At 37.4% G+C, this 25,165-nt stretch overlaps 1 protein-coding gene across 1 annotated transcript in view; it reads left to right on the forward strand.

Moving 5' to 3' along the window:
- The first annotated feature begins 308 nt into the window (after positions 1 to 308).
- Positions 309 to 25,165, forward strand: part of LOC104412410 (myosin-binding protein C, cardiac-type-like) — a 58,735-nt gene continuing 33,878 nt past the window's right edge. Inside the window, 13 exon segments of the mRNA XM_010023130.1 lie at positions 309 to 333; positions 9,300 to 9,566; positions 11,839 to 11,863; positions 11,865 to 11,911; positions 12,172 to 12,258; positions 12,402 to 12,550; positions 13,497 to 13,614; positions 14,995 to 15,043; positions 16,226 to 16,270; positions 18,614 to 18,667; positions 19,359 to 19,361; positions 23,580 to 23,603; positions 24,314 to 24,480. Of these exon segments, the coding sequence (XP_010021432.1) occupies positions 309 to 333; positions 9,300 to 9,566; positions 11,839 to 11,863; positions 11,865 to 11,911; positions 12,172 to 12,258; positions 12,402 to 12,550; positions 13,497 to 13,614; positions 14,995 to 15,043; positions 16,226 to 16,270; positions 18,614 to 18,667; positions 19,359 to 19,361; positions 23,580 to 23,603; positions 24,314 to 24,480 (1,060 nt within the window).

The following is a 25,165-nucleotide window of genomic DNA, read 5'->3' on the forward strand; positions in this document are numbered from 1 at the left end:
TGTGCGCATGTGCAATGTCATACTGTGCTCTGGTTTATACCAGCAGCCCAGTGGTAGCCAGACTTGGGTGGTTTGAGCTCTCTGGCTCCTGGAACTTGGCTATATTTATCGCAGCTGATGTAGCCTGTCAAGTGTGTTGATAAGGTGCCGTAGTTGACAACAGTGGGGAATCAAAGGGGAGGAGCAGGATGGGGGCTTCCACCAAGTGTTTCTTTAGGGGGTCTCAAAAGCCCTGTGCTCTCATTCCTGTTTAACTTGGACCCTGCTTTCTAGATACAATTGGGAGCTTCTTCAGAAACAAAGTGAAGATGCCAGAGCCTGCAAAGAAAACAGGTAAGACTCATAACTGACAGACAAAACTTAGCAACAGCTTGACAGGGAAAAATGTGAGTAGCTTTTTTACACTACAGAAATGCGATACCTTGGTGAATAAAGAAAAAGAGAGAGGGAAAAAATGTTATTTTATGAAGTTATAAATACACGGGATGCTGAGCAATTTTGCAGAGAAATCAGTAAGTAGTTTGGCAACCCTTAGCCACAGAATTTTCTCCAAAGACTGTGGATGAGGAAAGAATAGAGATGAAATGCATTTAATTCTCAGATTCTTTGCATTTCTCGTTTCCTTTCCCAGTCACCTTTAGGGCTCTGAAAAAAGCTGGTAGTGTCTCTCTTGGTCAGTTAGGCAGCATAAGTCTCTCCTGCTTTTGTTTGGTTTGTTTGGGGTTTTTTCCCCTCATGATTTTGAGGAAGTGTTTTAACAGATTTTTTTGCTTTTTATTGTTAATGAAATCTCTGTGAAAATGAAATCAAATGGCACCTGGTTCAGAGCTTATTCTTTCTAGTTCTTCCAGCCAGTGACAGTAGAGCTCGAGGAAAATAAAAGAAGATACTGTACTGTAAAGAATAGATGTGTATTTCTTTTCACTCACCCTCCTCCATCCTTTCCCCTTGAGCCACAAGGTAACTAACCATTTTCAGAAAGCCAAGGTCACAGAGCAAGTCCTGCCCCACTAGAAAAACATCAGCAAATGATTTCAGATTTAGGATAGTTCTAATGTAACATTGTGAAATAAGGGATCACTCACAGACTGCTCACATAGGCCTAGTTTGGGGTATAAAGGTACAATGAATCTGTCTGAGGAGGAGGAAGAGAGCTTGGAAAGCAGAGGTAGAGAGAGTTTAGCTTCAGGACACCTGTGTGTGGGTAGAGGAAGATGTCTCAGGAACACTTTGTGTCCACAACTAAGCAGGGAAAAAAAGTTGTCAAAAGCTGAAGTTATGATTGTGAAGCATAAGTGTGCACATATCTATTACACAGGGCTGGAGAAAACTGTACTACATCTGGGATTCCTCACTTTTAGATCTCTCAGTTCACTGATGCCAGTGCACACCCAGAATCACCACTACCTGGTTGCACAGTACAAGGCGCATGCTTTTTTAACAACATGCAATTTCCAGAGTTAATAACTGCTGATACTTATTATCTGTGTTTTGTACAGCACTGAGCAGTCTCCTAATGGGGTGGTAAATAGGAAAATTTCCCATGGTCTCAACAACAAAAGAAGAACTTGTTAAGAAGAGCTTTCATTTTGGCCAAAATATTTGGAATCAGCCACTGCCAGAGGCAGAGCACAAATCCAGCCCATATCTCCCATTAAGAACTGCAAAGTGCTTTAATCAAAGTCAACCAAAGCATGTTTAACTCCAAAAACATTCTTTATGTTTCCTCTATATGATAACTCTAAAGCAACAGTGATGTCACCAAGCCTTCAATTTCATCACACTATAACAGCTTAAAGTTGCAATTTCTGGAATCAAATGGAAATAGAATCATATATAAAGAAGAATACCAGACCTTGTAACCGTAGAGAAAACCTTGAAAATATAAGCTGTAAATGATCAGCAGTCACCCCAAAAATAAGACATTCATAATCATATTCTATTTTTAAAGTCACATGATTTTGAGATTTATTGAAATGTCTAATGCTTGTGATTGACAATGCTGGCAAAAAGAAATATGACAAGTAGGCAAAATTTGGCAGTATGATCACCTGGGCTTCAGGTCTTGATTTCTAATGGTTTAACTGCCTTTACATTGATATTTTTAGCCTCTGTGGATGTAAGGCAAGGTCTCTGTTTGTGAAGATGCCTGCCTTTGCTAGCTAATGGTGAAGAGAACTCCTATTCCATTTATTTCTCCAGAGAAATCCAATAGGTGTCTAACATCACCAGTCCTACACAATCCCTATGAACAAAGCAGCCCAAACACTGTGGTTATCACAGCAGGGGGAGGAAAAGCTCTTATTACCCACTCTGATGGAGGCAGAACCAGTCACATGCCCTTAGCTTCTAGAGCAGATCTTCTCATTCTCCCAAGAGGCATTAATCCCTTTGGTTTTCTATTTCATGTTGTTTATATAGTTCAAGCCATTTCAAGATGGGGAAATGTTGAGTACAATCACAGGAGAACTGAATAATCATCTGGTGATTCATACTTGGACAAGTCACAATCCCTGTTGTCACATACGATATAGTTAAGACACTGAAGAACCCTAAGAGATCTTTTGTCTCTATTACTGAAATGTAGGCATCTGGTGTATAGATGAGTGAAAATGCTTTGTGCCAGAGAATGATCAGAGATATTTTGCCTGTATCTGCTGTTTTAACAAATCTTTTAACATGTTAAAAACAAAACAAATCACAAAACCTAAACCAGTGAAGTAGATTTTCCAACAGACATTCTTTTACTTTAAACTGTCCAACTAAAACACTTCAGGATGAGGCACTGCCCTATTTATTTACAGAATACCAAAAGAACTGTCGTAGCTTTCCCCCCTCCAAGAGCAACTGGATTTAGCCTTGTAGCAATTTAGAGTCAGAGCAAACAATTGTGCATTGAAAAGCATCACTTTTTGCAGGGTTCTGTTGCAGAAACTTTGTGCTCTTCTCCCTTTGATTTAAACATCTCATAGTTAATCTCTGTTCAAAGCTTTTTGCAAAGCTCTTTGCAAAGCTTTGATGGCTTTTTTTTTTTTTTCTGTGAAAATTCAGAAAGGTTAAAAAAAAACCCCAACCATTTCCCTGACAATATTTTGTGACATTAAAAGGAAACAGCTGAACTTTTAAACACCAAATTTAGTAGATAAATGGGATTAATGGGAAACAAGTGCATTGCTATATCTGGAAAAGGAGAAGTCTGGTATTACTCACCTTCTCTGAAAGTCAGACAACTTTTGTTCACATATTTTACAGACTGAGAGGTCTAGATTTTGCAGTTCAGATTAGGAAATTTATCACTGGTCTATAAATAACCTGGCTTGTAAATACACAGAGGCTTTTGGCATTAATAATAATCAATGTTGCATAATGCAGAGTAAATTGTAGAATTTCAGTTTCAATATAAACTCATAATTTTATATTTGCAAGCACCTAGCATAGTAAAGCACTGCTCCATGGTAATGAATCTCTATGCACTACAGTAATGCCAAGATAAATAGCAATAATTCATATAGATATCTTTTCCTCTTTTTTAAGTTAAGATTCAGAGCAAGCCAAACATTATTACCCGCATTTTACAGAGTGTGATGGATGCAGAGAGAGGTGACTCTGCTTAGTGAAACTATTCCTCGCCTGTTGCTCATGTTACAGGACTTTACAATCTCAGCTGCTGAAGTAGGCAAGGAATGATAAGATTGAGCAGTTCAATAGCTTTTGGATCATGGAATGATTAAGCTTGTAATTGCAAGAAGCCACTTAGGTCCTGACCGAGGAATGCACAGCATCTTTATATAGTTCCTCAGCAAGGAATTTACAAGCTGTGTTACTGAAGTCTGCTTATCCACAGTCTGGCTTTTAACAAAATGGAAGAACAAATGGTATAAAAGGAAAATTAGATGCCAAGCATAATGAGTACTAAAACAAAGATACATTTTCAGTGTAAAGCCTTAACAAATTAAGGAATTCCAACAGATAATACTACTTTTGTAATATTAAATATATTGACCAGATACATATTTTAATACCAAATACACAGAATGTGCAGTAAGATAACTCAGCTTTGTGGGAGAAAACCTGTGAGTGTGTTTTCTGACTATATTCATTGCAGATTCATGCTGCAGTTTGTACATGTGCATTCAACCAAATACATTAGATTCTGCTAGAACATTTATACCTTTACCAGTTCTCATTTCAGAAAGGCAGAAATACCATTTGAAAGCCTTTGTCTAACACACACTCTCCTTAAGTACTTACCTCCCTCTCCTCCATGTACATGTCACAAATAATGAATGATGAAGAGTTGAAGTCAGAGCCACCACTCTGGAAAGCAGGATGAAGTAGAAAAAAACCCCAAACCAAACAAACTAACCAGCCAAACAAAAAACCAGTAAGAGGATCGCTCTCCTCTACCATTTCATCTAGTTAAAATCACTCTTGGGGAATGTACATTTCTTCCTCACTTTCATTTCGCAAAGTTCACACATGCTTCGAATTTCAGCAGTTTTAGGAAAAGGTTTTCACCTAATGCTTGTGATTCTTAACAAGCCACATTATTTAAAGAATGTGGCTATTAACTGAAATCATCCCAGTTATTTCAGCATTATTTTAATATACTCCCCATCTCCATGTTTTCTGCCAATCATCGAACAGGAACGTCTCTTCTGACTTCTAATTTTTATTCTTATAAGGGATAAAACAGTACTTAGTAGCTATTACTAACAATTTGATGCTGTACAAAGGCAACAGAAAAACAGTCTCTGTCTCCAAACACTTACAAAATAAATACCCAGTAAACAGGTAGTTCAACAAGAGGGCAAAAGAAATAATGATTAGTACAACAGTGACCTGGGTAGTAGCTTAGCTGTTTTCTAGGGGGTTGTATAGGAGAGTATGAACACATTTTGAAGCAGAATAGTAAACTAGGTTGATGGTGGATGTTAGAGAGCTTCAAAGCAGGTCAGAAAGTAAGGGAGAAAGCATGAAGGTGCTAGCATGAAGATTTAATAAATGGCAGCAGTAGGAAGTCAGAATACTAGTTTTATCTTTTTATTTAGGTGAAAAGTGAAGGAAATTCTTATTTTTGGAAGTTAAATTATTTTATTCTAATTTGGCCAAAAGCAAATGTATTTTATATTTCTTCATCCTCCTGACTGAAAGACTTATTAATAAATCACTATCAAAATGCAATCTGATCATGGATCTCCAAATGGAGCTTTTTATTACTAACTGATGAAGCTGTAGCTCATGTAACATCCATAACTGTATGGCTGATGTGTACATTGTCAGGTGTTACAAGACTTTTAAAGGATGGGTGCTGCAGGCAAGTTGTGGTAGCAGCAGCATGAGCCACCAAAAAGTTTTCTGCAAGACTGCAGACCACATGCAGCCCGCTTCCTGTTCTGCCTGCTGGGGTAGAAACTTACTGGTTTACATTGCTCAGACGTTACATGAAGTTCTTTGCATTACAGAAGCTAGAAGTCATTAGGAATGTCAGGGATATCAAAGTTGAAGTGTTGAAAAGTGGCTCCAGCCTGATTTTCTTTCATTAGCTCCACACCACTCTTCTCTCCCCATGTTAAACTCCCCAGAGCAATTCCAATTCCATCCCCATAAAACACACACACAGAGAACACTTATCACTCTCCCTCCCTTCAATAATTCCTGCCATCATCAGCACTGGTAATTCATGTGCATTCTGTAGAATTCCTATAGTATGTTAGTACTAATGTCACCTTCCTTTCCCTTTGTGCAGGGTGGGTTAAAATTCACTGGAAAGCAGAGAGTTATCAAAGTGGGTGGCAGAGGACATGGCCTACTCAGTCATCAGGTGTCCCAGCCCAATGGCATGTTCAATGGGAGTCTGGATAAACGTGTGATAGTGCCTGACAGGCACAAGAGCTGCAAGACTTTCCAAACACCACATGAAAGGTGTCACAGTCAGGTTTTCCAGAGCCTGATGGTGGTGGTCATATCAAAGAGTGTTTTGAGTATGGGATGTATATATGGAACCCAGAGGGGCGTATCTGGGTAGAAGCCAAATGTTGAAGTGCGAGATTGCTAAATGGGGAATGTGCTTCTGACAAAAACAGGCAAATGTGAGGTTTTCAGAGCAGACAAGAAGTTTTGAATGGTGGTGTTTAGGAACATTCCCAGTGAGGAAATAGCTGGATTAGATTGGAGTAACTGCGTAAGAAACAAAACCAACAAAATCTGCTGGTGAACTTGGATTTACATGTTACTTAAAGTAGCAGCCACAATGAAGAAGAGTGGGAGTATCTGATCTCTCAGTTCTCTATCTTCTATTAAGCAGCTCATTTTTCCTGCAGAAGGAAGAATGATGGAATTCTCTTCACTTGCTTGTTCAGCAGTATCTCTCCTGCAACAAAGAAGTTCCCTGTAAAATCTCCAGCTGTACATCGCTACTTTTCCTTTGCAAATATGGAGAGTGAAAGATGAAAGGGAATAGGGATGAATACAGACACACACTATTTTGGACATTGTCACCCATTGACTTTGAAACTGAAGTGCAGGAAAATGACACTTAGAGTGTCCTCTTCCTGTGAAAGTTTGGGTTCTCAACAACTCTTCCAGCAGGCCTTTATTCTCATGGGGGATCTTGGGGTTTTCCCATTTTATGCTTTAGTGGAAGTATTCAAAATAATTTTAAGTTGGAACTGAAATTGGTCTTTTGGCAGGAAAGAGAGAGAGGAAAAATAAAAAAGACAAGGAGACCTACTTGTAAACTTCTACATATGTATTTAGATTTCCCAAAAGTCAGAAATAGTATGTGGTGGTGGAGATTTCTCACTGTGCACGTAGTTCTGGCCAACAATCTGTTTCTGTTGAGTCATCTAAAGTAAATGTAAGAAACCTAATCACTTTGCAGGGTGTGCAACAGATCAGAGAGTTACTTCCAAGTATGCATGTTTTGAAACCCTGCCATTTGTAGGCTGGAACCTTTACAGGCCACGTTGCTGTTAAGTAATTAATATATTTATAGATTCTTTTGTGCTAAAATGGAAGAGCGATGATGATAGCACTCCGAGACAAAAAACATGCCTCTTTGCTGCTTTATCTCTAGCGTCACAGGGAAAGGAGCCAGGCAGTAGGTATTTCAAGAGTGGGTTCCAGAACAGACCTGCCTCCCCACTGTGCAGTATCCTGGCCACCTTTACATGTCTTTTGAATTCTGTACATCAAACCTGATGTCTGCAATAACTCTCTGCAATTATTCACAATGCATCAAAGAATACCCTGCTGTGTTATTTAGTGAGGTGCAATACCATATCAAAAGGTGTGCACCTAACTGGTAACAGGCATTGGAGCATTACTTCGTAGTAGGGAGCACTATAATCTACACAGTGCTATATTCTGTTTAAGAGCAATTACATCACTTACAGGCCTGAGGGTGGAAAAACCTCAAATGAAAGCATTCAGGGACATTCCACTCCCAGAGGAAATTTCACACACATATCTTACCATGCAGAGGAATACAACAGGAGCTCAGACAAGGCTACTGTAGCCTGAGTGCAAACCAACATTTCTTTCTCATCAGATATATAAAATGTGAGGAAAAAAGAAAAAAGAGAAATATGTAGTTTAGGGTTTTTTATATAACAAAGAGAAGAAAAATACAATACATACTAAATTCTAAATTATTAGCAGTTGATACTGATTTTTAAGCAGCTTTGAATCCTTTGCAGAATAGTGCAAGACACATGACCCGTATTACAGCTGCAGTACAAAGGTCATCAGACTAAATCTTTGCAGATGTAAATCCACTGAGGTCAATTAATTTATGCAATCTGAGGACGTGCTACAGGAATAGAGATTTTGTGCAATGACCAGACGATGTTACTAGTAATATAATATTCATACTAACTAAAGCACCTTCTTGAACATGAACATAAAGTGTTTCTTTTAAGATATTTCCATGCCAAGTTCCTTTCATTTTTATGAAGCAGAACCAAAAGTTTAAAGCTAATTATAACCATTGCTGTGGTGTTTGGAAGAATTCTTGTTGCTGCCCAAGTAGGAGAGCCACAGACAATTTGCCACAGAGGTAACAGGTATAATTAAATTAGTTGGAATTACTAATAGTTTATAAAAGCCTGGTTATGCAGGTGTAAGCCAATAAAAAGATGACATAATGATGCACAAAAACCATCCAGTGTATGAATCAGAATGTTAATTACTGGTATTTTTATACGTGAACATAGTTCATGGCCATTAGTGAAAAGAGAACAGATTTCAGAAAGACAGGAACATGAGCACAAAGTGAAAAACTTGATTAAAAATAAAGTTGAAGAAATATAAATAAATAAATCAACGTAAAGAAATTAGTAAAACTACTTACCCTATTAAAATCTAATCTTGAGAAAGATTAGGCTATTCATGGACAAAATCACAATATATTGCTTGCTTTCCATAGTCTTACCCTATTGCTTGCTATCAAAGTCCTTTGCTAACTTTGATTACATATGACCTAAAACATCATGTGGTTTATGCTTGCTCGTCTTATATATTAATAATTTTATTAATTCTCATAATAAGCCTTCAAGTGCTTCTTCACACGTAGAGAAAATATTTTGATTGACCTTGAATTAATTAGAAAACTAGTTGTTGTAGAGCACTCTGTAGACAAGTAGTTTAACTTTTAATGCTGAATTAAACATTTGAATGCAAACCACAATTGATATTATTTAGCTGGTATAAAATTACAAAGGCCATTATAGGAATGTGCACTAAAACCTTGAACAGTCAAACCAGAAGGATTAAAGATGAACCATTCGTTCATTGTGCTGTATTAGGTCACAGGTTACTGCACAAACTGCAATTTTGTTGGAGGAACAGATCCTGATCCTGTTTAACAAACAACTGTATTAAGCAACTGTTAGGACAGAATTAACATTTCTAAATAAACCTACATGGCAAATTAATGCAGAGAGTTTGACATATAAGAATACACATCATGCCATGTTGTCACAGATCAAAATCTTCACTCGTGAAAAATCAGAGTTCATTATGGGGGAAAGAAGGAGTGAGCTGGACAGTGAGATGAGTTTGCTATCCACTCCATTTTATTTCATGACAATATGGAGAAGATACGACATCTCAGTCAGAGGCAGAACTCGATAAACTCAAAGGCAGTTCACAGCTTCTCTGGGGAAAGTGTTGTAATGTGTATCTTGCATGGGCAGATGGGAGAGCAAGGAGACAGCTGCTGCAGCCACAGCAGCTGACTGCACCAGATAGGCCACAATTGCAAACCAGACTTTTGTGAGCCCTCTCTCTTTTTTTAGTGTCTGCATTTACCAAGAAGCCGAAGACAACAGAGGTGACAGCTGGAAGCACAGCTGTGTTTGAAGCAGAGACAGAAAAAGCTGCCGTCAAGGTGAAGTGGCAGCGAGCTGGCACAGAAATTACTGAAAGTGAGAAATATGTCATCAAGGCAGATGGAAACAAGCATTCACTGACAATCAATAACGTAGGAAAAGAAGATGATGTGACATACGCTGTAATAGCTGGAAGTTCCAAGGTCAAATTTGAACTCAAGGTCAAGGAACCAGGTACGGCGTTTCCTAAGCAATTCTAATTTCATCAGTATTTTCAGTTCCACAACCTTGATGAATGAGGCCTATGGGCATTAGCCTGTCCTGACACCGTGAATTTTCTCTACCAGCAATACCTATGTTTTGCCCAATTATTTGAAGCTGCTCATTAATATTAAGCTGAGGAATACATTTCCTGTAGCTAAAACACCCGTTTCCAGATGTCAGAAGTCCACACGGTGGAGACCACAGAGGAAATCTCAATGTATATCTTTAGAATTCTGTCAAGCTTTTCAACTTAACTATTGCAAGCCAAAGCTAAGCTACTCTAATCTAACGTGACCTAAACTAGGTAGGTAGTTTAGGTCAGATATCTTCATTTTTAAAAAATAATTTATTTAAATACAAAATTCTAATAGCAGACCAAATATAACAAGTTATGCTGCAAGGTTTTAGGAGCTCGTACATTCCATAAAACTGTCTCAAAATCACCTGCTAATAAAAATACATATTTTAAGAGGGACTTGAATGCAAAGAGTAACTTTTGTATTATTTGTATCACGTATGTTTACAACCCATGTAAAGGATCAGTTTGATGGGAATTTGAAAAGCTTCCCCAGGCTTTTCTTGGGAAAAACTGTAAAGAGTCAAATTCCCGGGAATGTTCTCATGAAAAATATCTGAAGATGCTGAGGATAGAAGAAAACACACATTTTTTAAAACATTTTGACCTTCTCAATCCCTTTTTTCCCCTCCGAAGTGGTCCCCATTTACCACTTCTGGTATTTTAAGTTTCCATTTTTATTTTGGTGACAAGCCTTAAACTCAGCTTATTATTATACTAGTTATATTGCCTTTCAGGTTAGTTCCAGGTAGATACTACTACAGGCAGACAGACTACAAATAACAGAATTACTGAATCTGGAAGTGTAATCATTACCTAAAAGCAATAGATCTCTGACAAGCACACGTTCATGATGGAGATATTAGGATGCCAAAGGAGAGATAAGTTTCCTACATACATCATATACTGATTCCTCAAAATAAGCCTTTTCTAAACAGCCACACATCCCAGTTATGGGAGCATCTACATTACATTTGTTAGAATAATGTTTGAATAATGTTCTCTCCAGTAAAAATCAAGTTGAAATTTATTTGGTTAAGATCCAATGGGATACCTTCTCACAATTAAAGTGGGAAAATTGGATACTTAAGTATTGAAATAATACCAATTTAAAACCACACCATTTCCTTTCAAGACACAAATAGAGTTTAGGGAAAAGGCATAAATTTTCTGAGAGCGTGGTTGACTCATGTTCATATGTTCACAGACACTGTCTTGTTTTTCTGACCTTGCTAAGATTATATTGTTAAAGAGTAACTGGGTCTCCTGTTTTTATTTTCACAATGATAACTGGAAAAATGGAAACTGCTCCCGAACGTGTCCAGACACAGCCACCTCCCTTTGTGACAGAGGAGCCACTCAAATCAGTCATCACATGGCACAGCAGGGGCTGAAATCCCTGGTGAAAAAAAAAACATTGCAAAAAGCTGGGGAAGAATTGCATGTGGGACTTGTGTGAGATGTAGGTGAGGCCCTTTGAAGTGGCACTGCTACCTATGGAAAAGAAAATAATCTTGCTGCAAGTGATCTGTTTCAAGAAATTCTGCCTTCCTCCATCTGCCCCAGTTGCTCACTCCTACTCCCTTTTCATACATTTCTACCTTCTCCATTGTGCCAAAAGCATTTGCCTGAATTTGTCTGTGAGGTCATAGTTTAATTGAGAGGCCAGAAACATCCATGAGCCAGGGAGGAAATGACAGATGCATTTATAAAGTACTTTCTCCATATTAATTACTGGCAACATCTAGAGCTTTTCCCAAGCTGCATACAGCAATAGCATTTTGAACATTACATTCCAACAGCAGTTAAACAAAATCTCATGAAGCAGCAAACTGCTTACAAAAACAACTGCATCATTTGACATTACTTTTTCTGTTTAGACCCCTGAAGGTAGGATCAAATAATAGTGTTGTTGATCAGCTGAGTTTCTACACATCAAGACCATAGAATTTAAAAATCCAGGCATCAGTTCCTTCCAAACTCAAGAGCCTCATCCAGCTTTAAGCAGGCCTCTTCTGCTTCCAGCACATCCTCTCACTTCTAGAAAACCACAGCTAGTTTCTCTGCATTTCCTAGCATATATTAAAAACTCATCTTGTGCAAGATTTGTTCAGAAAGGAAGTAGAATAACAATTCTCTTTAATCTTGGGTTACATTCATTTCCAGAGAAGAGTGAGCCAGTCGCTCCTGCAATCAGAACCCCCTGCGCCACCAGTAGAAAGCAGCCAGAACACGGAAGGTAATAGAGAACGAGCACTTCTGTCAAGTCTGATTTGTTATCCAAAGGGAAGAACAAGAACAGGGAATCCTTAGAGTCATTGAGGAAGAGACAGTAGCTGAAAGCAGACCACTAGTGATGAATGATAGACAATAAAGAATAAGGGATCCCAGAGAGAAACATATTGAGATATTTTGGAATTATTTAAGAAATTCAGTACATAGGCTGAAACAGAAGCTGATGCAGAATGTTCCGACCAGTGATTCTGATGTTTCTTTCAGTTGCACCTACTGGGACTCAACCAGAAGAGCCTCTGGACCCTATTGGGCTCTTTGTGACACGACCCCAGGATGGAGAAGTTACAGTTGGTGAGTAAAAAATGTGAGTCAAGTGATGTTTGTAAGCTGTACTTGTTGCTTGACTGTTTAGCTTTCCGTGTACAGGATGACAGCAGTGATATAGATAAATTAAACACTGTCTGTAATCTTATTTTAACCCCCTCTCTTACAAGGTGGAAACATCACATTCACTGCCAAAGTGGCAGGTGAGAGCCTGCTGAAGAAACCTTCAGTGAAATGGTTCAAAGGAAAGTGGGTGGACCTGGGGAGCAAAGTGGGGAAACATCTCCAGCTACATGACAGCTATGATCGAAATAACAAGGTACATTTGGCAGAGTAAGGTTCTCAGTCTTCTAGATCCTAATCTTTAATCTGGGGAAAATATAAGATAATGTAGGCATGGATTGATATTAAAGTACCCAAAGCTGCACAAAATGCTGTACTTATGCATGGAAGACAACCTTACAGACAAGAGACAAGCACTACAGTTTCTTGCATCCTTATCTATGGTGAAATAAGAAAAAGGCTGGAGGACTAGGGGAGCAAGTTTTGCACTACGTACTGCAGGAATCCCTCCATCCTCCTCTCAAGTAGTAGGTACTTGTTATATTTAAGAGAAAACAATAAATCAGACAGATATTTAAGTATGGTCTGTCTTAGGTTTTATAGATCAAGCATTTAACTATTAGTGTTGGAATTTATTGTTCTCTTGCATTGTCCAGACTACTTTAGATAGCTGAGTAAGATCCATTTTTGCCACAAATGTGTTCAAAGATATACAAATAGGAACACAAGAGAGTCTGTACTATGACTTCTCATCCTGTGTGGTATATGAGACACTACTACCCTCTCCTGGACGGAACAGAACAGACTTGGCTCACATTAGCTACTCCTTTTGTTGAGTTTTCAAACGTACTGTATGTGTTCCGGGTGGAGGCTGTAATTGTTTAATGAAAGCTCTATTCCTGTTTACAATGCGATGACCGCACGCAGCACTACACCAGCATAGTTTGCTAATACAGCATCGTATCTTCTTAAAGACCTGTATTGATAATACTCTTTAGCTGTTCCTACTAAATTGAGGGCGTATATGTAATTTATATGATAGTAATGAGTTGCACACTCAAGAAGTTCTTAATTCTAAAAGGACAGAGAGGCATATTTCATCTGTTGTCTATTTCTCTCCATGCCTTAATATGATGTATTCTCTCTCTATTTCACCATTTCATTTGTGGACTCATGAATTATATCATTGGTGCCTGTTCTAGGTGTACACCTTTGAACTGGAAATCATAGAAGCAAACATGACTTTCACAGGAGGGTACAGATGTGAGGTGTCTACCAAGGACAAGTTTGATAGTTCTAATTTCAACCTGACAGTCAATGGTAAGATGAATTCCTGCCACCTTCTTTCTTCCTGTCATTTTTTTTCTTTGTGTATGCCCACCAACAATTCTTTCTGGTAGATGATAGCTACTAGACAACATAAATCTGAAGTATAGACCTGAAGAGCTACAGGTACACTTACAGAAGCCCACAGATGAGGATTGGGATGGATTGGCAGAGAGCATTAGAAGTAACACTTTGATGTGACTCAAGCCAGAACAATGATGCTCCTAAAGAAAGCACACAGAAAGATGCAAATCAGCCCAACTTTCCTCTGGCTTTATTCCAGTCTCAGATCCATTATTTCATGATACTTAATTCAATTAGAATGAAAGAGAGGGCCATTCTTATTTTGGCAAAAGTTCAGTACTAAAAACAGATACTTGAAAAGAAAAAAAAAAAAAGAGGAAAACAAAAGATTTAGGGATGTGGTACTATTACCAATTCCTTTTTTCCAGTAAATTCAAGTCCTGCAGAAGCACCTTGTGATGTGAAATTGTTTTAAGATTAGATGATTTATTTTACATAATACATGGTGCCACCCTCACAACTGCTATACTGGAAAACTTATCAGCAATTGAAAAGGAAGGACATTTTAACATTGATTTCCCCCTATTGTGGAAGAGTTTACATAAAACAGTATAAGCATGGACCACCTGAAAGAGCTGAATGTTTGGGTCATTTCCTATCTCAGGGGTTCTATTGCAGTGACTCCAACATTCATTTGCACCCATGAGCCTAATATGCAAAGACAGAAATGTATTGAAATTACTTAATCAGCAGGGTTCATTTTTGATGTTTCACTAGTTGGCTGTAGGAATCATGACTTAGGAGCTGTGGCTGAGAACAGTTTTTCTCCCAGTAGTAGCAGTACACCTATTCATACCAGGAGAAGCTTAGAAGCAGGTAATAAAGTTCTCTCTGTGCAACATTCTTGATGGACTTTCTGTACATCTCTGCATATTTTCAGGGATCTACTTTTGCTTTCAGAGGATGGATTACAATTTGTTATTAGTAATAATATTCAGCTAATATCCAATGTTTTTCTCATTATGGTTTAAATACCCTCTGAAGCCAGTATTGAAACTAAAATTTACCAGCAGGAGAATTGACAAAGAAGAGAAGACAGTTCATCATGCTGCAGGTTATTATGAAGCATGCTACAAGAATTAAGCTACACACAGAACTCTGGATGTTGAAACCTAATTACTGTTTGAAGATGATGGTTCAGTCTTTCAATATGTAGTTGATCACAGTTTACAATATAAGACCTTTAGAAAAAAATATGTCTGCAAAGGAAAAGCTTTAGAAATAGCAATGTATTCTTGCATTATTTTGACTTTCTCACCCATTCTTCTTCATCACTTTCTGTCACATCAGAAGCACCAGTACCTGGAGACTTGGATATTCGCACTGCCTTCCGACGCACGTGAGTATGTACAGTGGAAACTTCTTTAGATCAGATTATACTTCCATGTGGCATCATTACTTTCCTAGACAGAACTAACTAAAAGCATGAAGACAGGGATGTCTACTAAGAAAATATTTCTACTATTAAAATACTATAAAACTCTTAGAAATCATCCAATAGAGTTTAGACTTCGTATTAGCATAACAATCGTGCTTGTTTTCAATTATTCAACTGAAAATGTGTATAATTCTACCAAGAACTTCAGCACTTTATTTTCCAGACCTGTAAAGAGCACTCCAGATATAGGCTAATAGAGAAGGAAAGATTCAGTGTGGTGCCTGGTCTCACTGAGGAACTACATACACCTTAATAAAAACATTTGCTAAATAAAAGTGGGGTTTGATGGGAGGTCTATGAGCAGTGTATCACTGATAACATTAATAAAAGTATTTGATTGTATTTGTTTTCATGTTCTATAATTCTACGAATTGAATGAAGTCAATGATACTGTAAATGTTTATGTAAAAACTCAGACATATGTAGGTCTTAGATACTAAAGACTGCAAGGTATTGCACTGGTGCTGAAAAGGCTATTATCCCCTCATCTGTAATACTCTCTGGATTGATATATGACTTAATGGAATAATTTTCCCTTCTATTAGTAAAATTTGCAAAACTGGTTGGGTTTTTATTTAGACAATAACAACACGTGTTTCTGGTTTAGTTTTTATGTACTTTTGCAAAATTACTAGACCAAGAATATTCCAACAGACAACTATTTCTCTAACATAGGACACAAACCATCTGTGTGGCAACTTCTTGAGTTTTTCCCTATAAGTTCTATTTTTCAATGAATTTTTAGTTTAGTTTTGGGTTAGTTTTTAACATTATATCACAAAGAACTAAAAAAGGCTTGCAGAATTTATCTACGGTCAAATCCATCTATAGGAAGCTGATCATCCTTGTTGTGGTGCCTATTAAATAGAGGACACTCAGTGCATAGCTGCATTGTGTTGTTCCACTGCAGTGGTATCAGGCTTCAAGAGTTTCTCTTCTTGCTAGCACAGAATTTCGGATCAGTTCAGAGTGAGCTCAGTGTGAGCAGCTTCAGGCTGTTTTCAGTTTCTGCTGTAAGAATGGAGCCAGATTTTGAACTGAACTGTTTAAATCTGAAGCTTTCTCTCTGATACCCTCACTCAGGAGCCTAGCAGGAGGGGGCAGACGGATGACTTCAGCCTTCCTCAGGTAGCCACTGTCTGTGTCAGCAGACAAATTCCAGTCTAACAATGAACTGTCTCTCTCTGCTTAGGAAAAGAAAAAAATATGGCAAAAATAGAAAAAAAAACCCAGCAGCTTAAATTTCAAATAAATAATTGTTTATAGTATGTAGTATTTATGAGTCAAATCCATACAAATAAGTAGTAATGTGAGTATAAATAATGAAAAGAATAGTTTGATAGTCCCAAGAGAGGCAGATTCATCTACAGAAAATGCATGTGTTTGAAAAGTGGCATCTTCTCACCACCGTTACAAGAAAAAAGTAACTTCAAATTACATGCATGTCTGCCCCTGCTGCTTTACATGTTTTCCTCTCTACTGACCACATCCTGACTGAGATTGCCACTGCTCACCGAAAAGTACCAACATACACATATATGAAAATCTGTTGTTTCCTGGCACATTTTTTACCCAAGTACCATTAAATTTCCCAGCCTACCCCTTTTGGTCCCAATCTCTTATACCATAACAAAAATAGGAATTCTGGGATTAAACTTAACTCTGTGCATGTTAAAGGAATTATTAGGACCTTATTCTTCAGAAAAGCTAAATACTGATTGCTAGGCTTTCCTGAAAGTCTGATATAACTACCGCCTGGGAAGCAATAGGTGACTAGTTATTCTCCCAGCTGTAGATTCTGATTTCCGGACTATTTGATCACAAGAATCTCTTTAAAACATTGGGGTTATACTAGTGATTTTCATGCACATTTTATTTCTGTAAACACTGAAAATCTTCTGAAAGTAGGGAAACAAAGTGGCAAAAAATACACTTTTCCATTTTAGCATCATACCCAGAAAATGATCCTTTACAGCACTGTACTACCTGGAAAGTAACCACAGAAGTAAAAATGGTACTTTCTTAATAAAAAGATGTCTTCTCAGAGAATATTTGAAATTACACTGATTCAACACTGTTAGTTTTCTCACCAACATTGCATTGTCAAGCAGCACGAGAAGTTTGGTACTTGTTTCTCTTCCATTTAATAACAGCACTATTAAAATGCCCTCATTTATCTGTTGAGGATGTTTTCTTAGGTTTTAAAATATTTGTTCCTCCAATATTGAGTTCTCCTGACATTCTGGTTTACGCTTCTACAGACAGATTTTCTCTGAAGCAACTAGCATTATGTATTGAGAGAGCCAGCATTATGGGCTACCGCTACCACCAGTACAACTAAGAAGAATATTTTCAGTGTATAAAGCAATAATTAAATGCAAGTTGTTGCTGCTGAATGAATCTGAATGCTGTGAGACAGCATCACTAGATTCTCATATTCAAGACAACAGAGATGTTAAGAAGCAGCTGAACACTGATAATGGAAGACTGAGGCAAAGAAAATCCTCTTTGACTTTCTGAAACCTGTCTGAATGCAAAAAAAGACTTTGCCCCCTTAAATTGAATAATCAATAGTCATGAACTTCAGTGTAACTCCCAGTGCTTTTGTATCAAATCCCTGAAGTGATTTTTTTAGCAATTAAACCCAAAGAAGTGATTTTACTGACCTTACTCTAAGTTTTCAGAGTAGAGCTATACCTCGAATGCTTAGAAGCACAGCTAAGAGACATTTGATTTGGAACACCAGAAATAACATTGTACATTCCATCTGAGTTCACCTTATGTAACAGACAAAATTACACATCAAAAAACCTCCTGCTTGTTGCTTTTTGTTCTTACAAACCAATTAATCACAACATTGTTGTGATGACACTTGTTGAGCAATTGCATACTGAACCTCATCTCAGAATCAAAGTCAGATCACAGAGCTCCTCCTTTAACTCTCCCAAGCACCAATGATGTGACACTTTATTGTATAATGAATTCCGGAATTATTATAAAGACCCTTAAGAATCAATTATAGCTGGGATAATACTAGAAAAAAACCTACATTATTTTAGGTTGGAAGAAGTCCAACAGAAAGGTTTAAATACTGCCAATGCTGCAAACAATATCCACATTTCTGATATAACAGCTTTCCAAAAGCACTAATGATTCTAAAGAAAAGCTTCTAAAGCATCTTTATGATAATGTATTACAGATCAATAGGACCACCACATTAATACCCTGTACACCTTTATCCATAATCAGCACAGAAAAAATAAAAGTTCATTAAATATATTTCTTAATATATGAAGACTAGTATGGACAAAGAGCCTAAATAAGTCACCTTCCATGTCAGTTCACATTCTAAGTAATTCTAAACCCATCTGTTACTCCCTACAAAAATGTATCATCTACATAATGCTATAGTCTCACAAGATATTCCCATTTCCTTTTGAAACTAATTGTGGTTTTTTTGTTACTATACAGTACCGAGGGTCATGAAGATGGAGAGTTTAATTTTAGTGCCCTACTAAAAAAGAGGTGGGTAAAAATCTGTGAACTGAAAGAATTCAAGTAACCAGCTTCTGTTGAGCAATTCTGAAAATACAAAATCTAGATTAAGTGAAAGTTTCATAAATTCAGAATCCTTGTAGTTTTCCTAAAGCCCCTCTAACTGGAAAGAAGAATGACAGGAAATGATGGCAACTTCCCCAAATACTCAGCATTTGATGCATTTCTGCTTGGATTGTAAGATTGATGTTCCCCAAGACAGAAAAGGCTGAGACTAAGACAATTACATGCTTCCACCAGCACTTTTCATTACAAAAACTCCCAAAATACAACAATTTACAATACCTCTCTATAACACTGCCCTAATAAGAATTTTCTGTCGTAAGTTTGCACAATACTTTGCATCAGAGAGCTGGGAGATAAGCTATTTTATTAGATATATAAATGCTAGTATTACACTATACAACGATATATTATATAGCATTTTATTATATATAGGCAAAGATAGATATTCCATGTTGCATAAGTATTTTATCAATACTTTTTACTCTTCCAATTTTAATTTTTATTTCTTGCTTTTACTTTCACGTTTTTTGGTGGGATTTCCTCTCCCACTCTCACCCTTCATTGCCATATCTGTTTTCATAACCTGTCTACTTCTGTTTTACTCTTTTTCCCATCACCTTAATCTGGACGGTTTGGATTCTGCTGGTGCCAACAGAGAGTAAGATTTCAATTTTATTCATTTATTATAAATGCATGGGTCAGACTGAATATAAGAACCATTTGTTTGAAATAATGCATGCATCTTTATCTTTCTTAAGTGTAGAGTGTGACAAAATTTAGGTAGTATGTAAGAAAATGATCAGCAATTTCTGAGACAGAAATGCTTTTAAACAATTAATAGAGTTAAGGGTGTACCACAGAATACAAATCAATGTGCTTCTCTGAATGTCCTTTCATTTTCACCATCTCTTTCTCTTATAAGCACTCTTGAATTGTCCTTGGATTTCCAGATTTTCTCAATAACCTGCTGCTTTAAATTCCTATACTCCTAGAAATTAGAATCAGAAAATCATTTGCATAATATACCTGCTGGTGCCTATCAAACATGTGCTGAAGTTTTGTTCCATCCTTCCTTAAAGATGTTAATGAAGGTGTTGATGAAATCACTTACTTCATAAATGTACAGGCTTCTCCATTACAAACCATTTCATTCCATTCCAAGTGAAGTTTCCACTGCTCATGATCATCCCATTACTCCAAACATGCTTCTTTCTGTTCACTGCCCCTGACCATTCACTGTGTCTTTCCAGCTCCCAAAGTTTCTATAAACACTTGTCACTATACTCATGTTCTGCAAATGTAACTTACTCGGTTTAAGTTTTCACAATCAACTGCTTGGGTGAATGTTGTTGTGTATGTGTTCAGTCTTTGCTCAGCTATTAGTATCACTATTTATAAAAGGGGTTTTGTCTCCACAAAGAGTACAGGATCATTTAGACATCTGAAGTTGCTTGGTTACAGAAGGCAATAACTCAATAGCCTTATGTTTCAGTCAGGTTACACAAGTCTCAGTGGGGCAAACAGGGTCACATTGGTGTACAAAGCCCTGTACTATGCAACAGGTAACATTTCCAGCTAGAAAGGAATTCTGGCTTTGCAGTAACACTACAACCAGAACTCTCAAGCCAGACAGGACAGAAAGTCCACCTATCAAACTTTCTATAGCTGACACTGATACCCAAGTTTCTTGTTTCATCATGAGCCCAGATAAGTCTGAAACAAAACCTGCATTTGAATGTTACTGTAATTCAGAAGCAGGGAAAATCTGCTTTCTGAAGAATGGCACTAATCAAAACTGTACAGGTTTGAGAGCTGAAACATAGTAGTTGTACACACATTCTACTTTCCACAGAAAATGTAAGGCAGAAAAGAATTATTAATCTCTTTTTAAAAATTTCAACTAAATGGAGGCCAAAATGAAAATATTTGCTTTATTTCATATATTGACTCCAGCTGGAATGAAATGCTAAGTACTGAGAGCCCTTCTCCTAGTGCCTTTCTCTTCTGTTTTCGCAGTTAGTTTGTGGATTTAACTATTCATTATTTGTTAGACTAGAAATACAATTCATTAGAAGCAGCTTATAAGTGTCACTTCATTCTATTGCTGGTTTTGACCTTTCTTGACTTACGAATCTCTGTTTAGTGAATTTAAGCATGCTGATGATTCACTGCTCCTAGTTGTTTTTCACAGCCACTTTAGAAGTAATTTGTGGATCCTTCAGGCTTTGCACACCACAGCTTGAAGGACACTCCTATGAGAACTGAAAGGCAAAAAACCCTCATCGTGGAATGGAAGTATTGTTCATTAAAACAGAATAGAAAAAGGGATGTCATGTTGAGGAACTCTCAAGAGCTATGCAGATTCAAATAGAATTGAAGAGTAGTCTTTTGGCGCTTCTGTTTTGTCTCACCTCATGTACAAGTGCCACTCAATCCAGAGGTAATGAACATTCCCACTATAATAAAAAGAGCTTCATTTAATATTGTATCTCCTATCACTATAATTTAATTAACTGGTGTTGACATACAGATGTCATAGGCCAAGGAGAGGTCATTGGGAAGAGGAAGGGAACAGCTGTCACAGAACTATTAAATGGGATAGTGAGGAGAGACCTTGAAGGAGGTGACAGCTGACAGGGTCCAATCAGTTGACAGTAACGGGATAGGAAGGAGCCATCTCTGGGATGTACAAAACTATTTTTAACCCCTCCACATATGTTTAAAACATATCAGCTGCATATTCTGCTTACAGCAGGCTCACTGAGCTGCATCTTAATGCTCCCAAGTGCATAGTTAACCTATGAGGTGATTGCTCTGAATAAGGATCCCAACATCAGGGAGAGTAACGTGAGGATGGGAGAAACTTCAGGGGTCCAAGCGCTCTATTACTTTTTGTACACTGCTTAGTTCCTGTTGGAAGGTGGAAGAGTATAGCCTAACTATGCAAACTGTAGCCTTTATGGGATCAAAGAGAAAATTTGAACAAATGCAAAATGGCAAAAAGGACCATTGGGATGGAGAAACCTTTACTCAGAGGCAGACTTTTTTTTTCATAAATCAAACACTATGAAAATTACAACCTTTATCTTTTAGTACAACTTTACATGCAACTTACAAGTGTTTCCCTGTAATTAGGAGATATTAGTATTTCCAAGTAAGATACTCATGCTTAAGATACTCATGATTACAACCAAATTCCTTGTATTTCAGCTTGCATGCACCAAAACAATATTGCCAGATATAACGATGGGATGTCAATGAGTAATGGGAAAGCTAAAGCAAAAATTAAGGAAGTCTTCTCAATAGTGGGATATACTGGACTGGGAATTGCTCCCAGATTGGAAATTTTTTCTCATGATGTAGTTAAACACAACTTACACAAAATACTTTTGAAAACTCCATGAATAATCCTACCTGCAAATTTTCAGGTAAATAGGTGAATACAGATGAGCATAGAAGTAGGCAGATGGAGAGACCATCAGTATTTATATAGTGCCTGTTAAGTTTTTCTTATTTCCTATGAATTTATATTTCCTTTTGAGATACAGTTTGTGCCACAGAACATCAATTGTACTAGTACAAAGAACTCAGCACATTAGAAATATTATATACTCCTAGATTTATGTACTTGGATATCTATTCCAACTTACATGTATCTAGAAATATTTAAAAGTTGCTCATTGATATGATCAGGGCAACTAGCCTGAGAATTGCTCATGTTAAAAACATATCTTGGACTATCTGGCAAATCAGTTCAATTGTCCTGCCTTCTGCTAGGCAAAACTACAAACCATTTGGAGCAGCCCCAGACTAAATGATAGATATATAGATAAGAGGAACCTTGATTAAATTTGTGGGTGATGTTGACGCACGATTGTGACAAAACTAATACCCAGTAGGCTGCACTTATCACAAGAAGCCCAACCTTCAGATACTCCTATCAATTTAGCGAGTGCTAGTGAGGGCTTAATGAGTGATAAACCACTCCAAAGGTATAAGATATTGCATGCCATATTTCAGCTCGAACTCACTGAGCTGAAATCCTCTTCTCTTGCTTCCTTTCTGTTCAAGAGCTACAAGTGTGCTGGAAATCCCAAGCCTGGACTACAGTGCTTTAATAAACATAGTGCTCTCATAACGAGCGAGTCTTTTGGGGGCAATAAAAGGAGCACCAGAAGTGTTTGGTTATATCCACTGCTAGACTGCTACAGTCATGATTTTTCAGTAATATTTCTCACAGACCAATGGGATTGCTATGTTTTGGAAAATTTTAGGGAAAAAGAATGGAAATATACCCAATAATCCTTCATTTTTCTCTGCATTACCTGCTGCATAACTTGTCTTCTTATTGGGGTTTACAACTGAACATGGCTTCATTATAAGGGTGTGTTCTGGTGCACTGGAACTTGCTTGGTCTTAGTGATACCAGAAATAACAGCCACATGAAGTTCCTTTTCCTGAAGAAATTTTTAAGTTACATCTTTCATCCTTTCTCTGTTTACCAAAATACAAACTATGACAGGCAACAACTCTATCATGACAGGGCAGAGTAGACCTGTTTGTTTCCCCGTAAGATAATCAGCCATAATTACAAATAACCAGATGTGCTTACACTTAAAAATTGCAGAGTGGAACCATACAAAGTGTTAGAATGCGTTTGGTTTCAGTAGGGAATGGCCTTTTTCTTAAGCCTATATCAGAGCTTTGCATGAGCTCCTTCATCTCCTGCTACTGAAGCACAGAGCACAGGCATGTTCTGCTAAGGGTGAAGATGACATTCATGGCTCTTTTGTATTAACACATGGTGCCTTCTTTTTTGTCCATCGGGTTGCTGCATGTGTTTCCAAACGGTTGTCTGTGTCATTCTGGAGTACAGCAGCTTCTTGCGCACGGTAAATCGGTAAGGTTGTGACAATTTCTTTTTCTATTTATGATCCTTTACATTAAAAATACGACAACAGAATAAAAATGCCTTTCCCAAAGCCAGGCAACCAAATTTTCACTTGCTTTTGCTAAACTAAACATTAATTCTTCCGTAATCACTAGTTATTCAGTCAAACTATGAGTAGTCCATTGTACATACTGTCTTGTTAGCCATTACTCGCCGATCTATGTGTCTTCATGTTTTATAGTTTCCTATAGATAGCAACTATTTAGATGATAATTGTTTTAATAATCTCCAGTTAATTTTAGTGAAGAGAAAAAAGGTCCCAAGTAGAAAAGGATTTGTTTCTTATTAACATAAACCAACTGCCTTGTTTCTAAGGCGTTCTCAGGATGTCAGTTCAGTTCCTTGCTTTGACACATTTTGTATATGACCACGCCAGGAAAACAAGTCTCCATGTGTTTCCATTACCCATCATTAAAGGGAAGTTAATATTTATTTGTTTTGGCTAAAAGAAAGTAAACCCTTTAGGGCAGTAATTGGATTTTAATCACTGTATATATAAATAGCAGCAAAACTAGTTTCATTTCATCATTGTAGGTAACAATATAGGAAAAGTTAGACTACCACATTTTTTAGAAGAAATGGCTTCATCAAGCCAAGCCTATGGGTGTTTTTAAATCTGCTCAAGAGTGGCATTCAAATCCTCTAATCCCTTTCTGCAGAGGTGAAGCAAAATCTGAATCCCAATCTGATGTTGATGTCTGGGAAATCCTGAGGAAAGCTCCTCCTTCTGAATACGAGAAAATTGCTTTTCAGTATGGGATCACAGATTTGCGTGGGATGCTGAAACGCCTTAAACGCATAAAGAAGGAAGAGAAAAAAAGTACAGGTTGGCAAGTTGTATTTATTCCTAATAAATGTATTCTTGCCCTCTTCAAGTATCAGCATCAGCTGAAGAGCAGCCATGAGAGAAGTGTGAGGAACAGAGTTTCCTATTCTAATGGTTACACAATCTTTACATGCGAAATGCTGACTCCTGAAGATTAAAGTGGTGTCCAAAGCTCTGAGCTACTTTCCTCTGAAACTCCTGGATGTTCTGAACCTGCTCATTTTAACTAGTTTCTTCTGTTCTGCCCCTTATCTTTCCCTGAACATAAACCAACAACACCCCTACCCCTGAAACCAGTCAGTATGTCAGGTATCAGTGGTCCACTTAAAGAATTTAATTTCCATTGGGATGATATATTTGGAGTTCCTGAGCCTTTTCTAGACTTGTGAAGTATTAATTGCCTAATTTTAACTGATGTGTTTTAAAAGACTGAAACAGAGAAGGCAAACTGCCATTCATCAGTACTGAGATCAGTATCATTTTCCTACATGGGTAGACAAAGCTGTAACTCCATGTAGGATGTGTTGAAGTACAGATTCACATCTGATTTAGAATATTCTACTGTGTTTATTTTAGTCTATATTGTTCTATGTTAAGGAAAAACAGAAAACAGAACAAGATGAAGAACAAACAGGAATGGTAAAAATGCAAACAGGGATGCAGAAAGCAGGGAAGGTTTAAGATG

This window comes from Nestor notabilis, unplaced genomic scaffold (genome assembly GCF_000696875.1).
Source record: "Nestor notabilis isolate BGI_N333 unplaced genomic scaffold, ASM69687v1 scaffold7481, whole genome shotgun sequence".
Lineage (NCBI taxonomy): Eukaryota > Metazoa > Chordata > Aves > Psittaciformes > Psittacidae > Nestor > Nestor notabilis.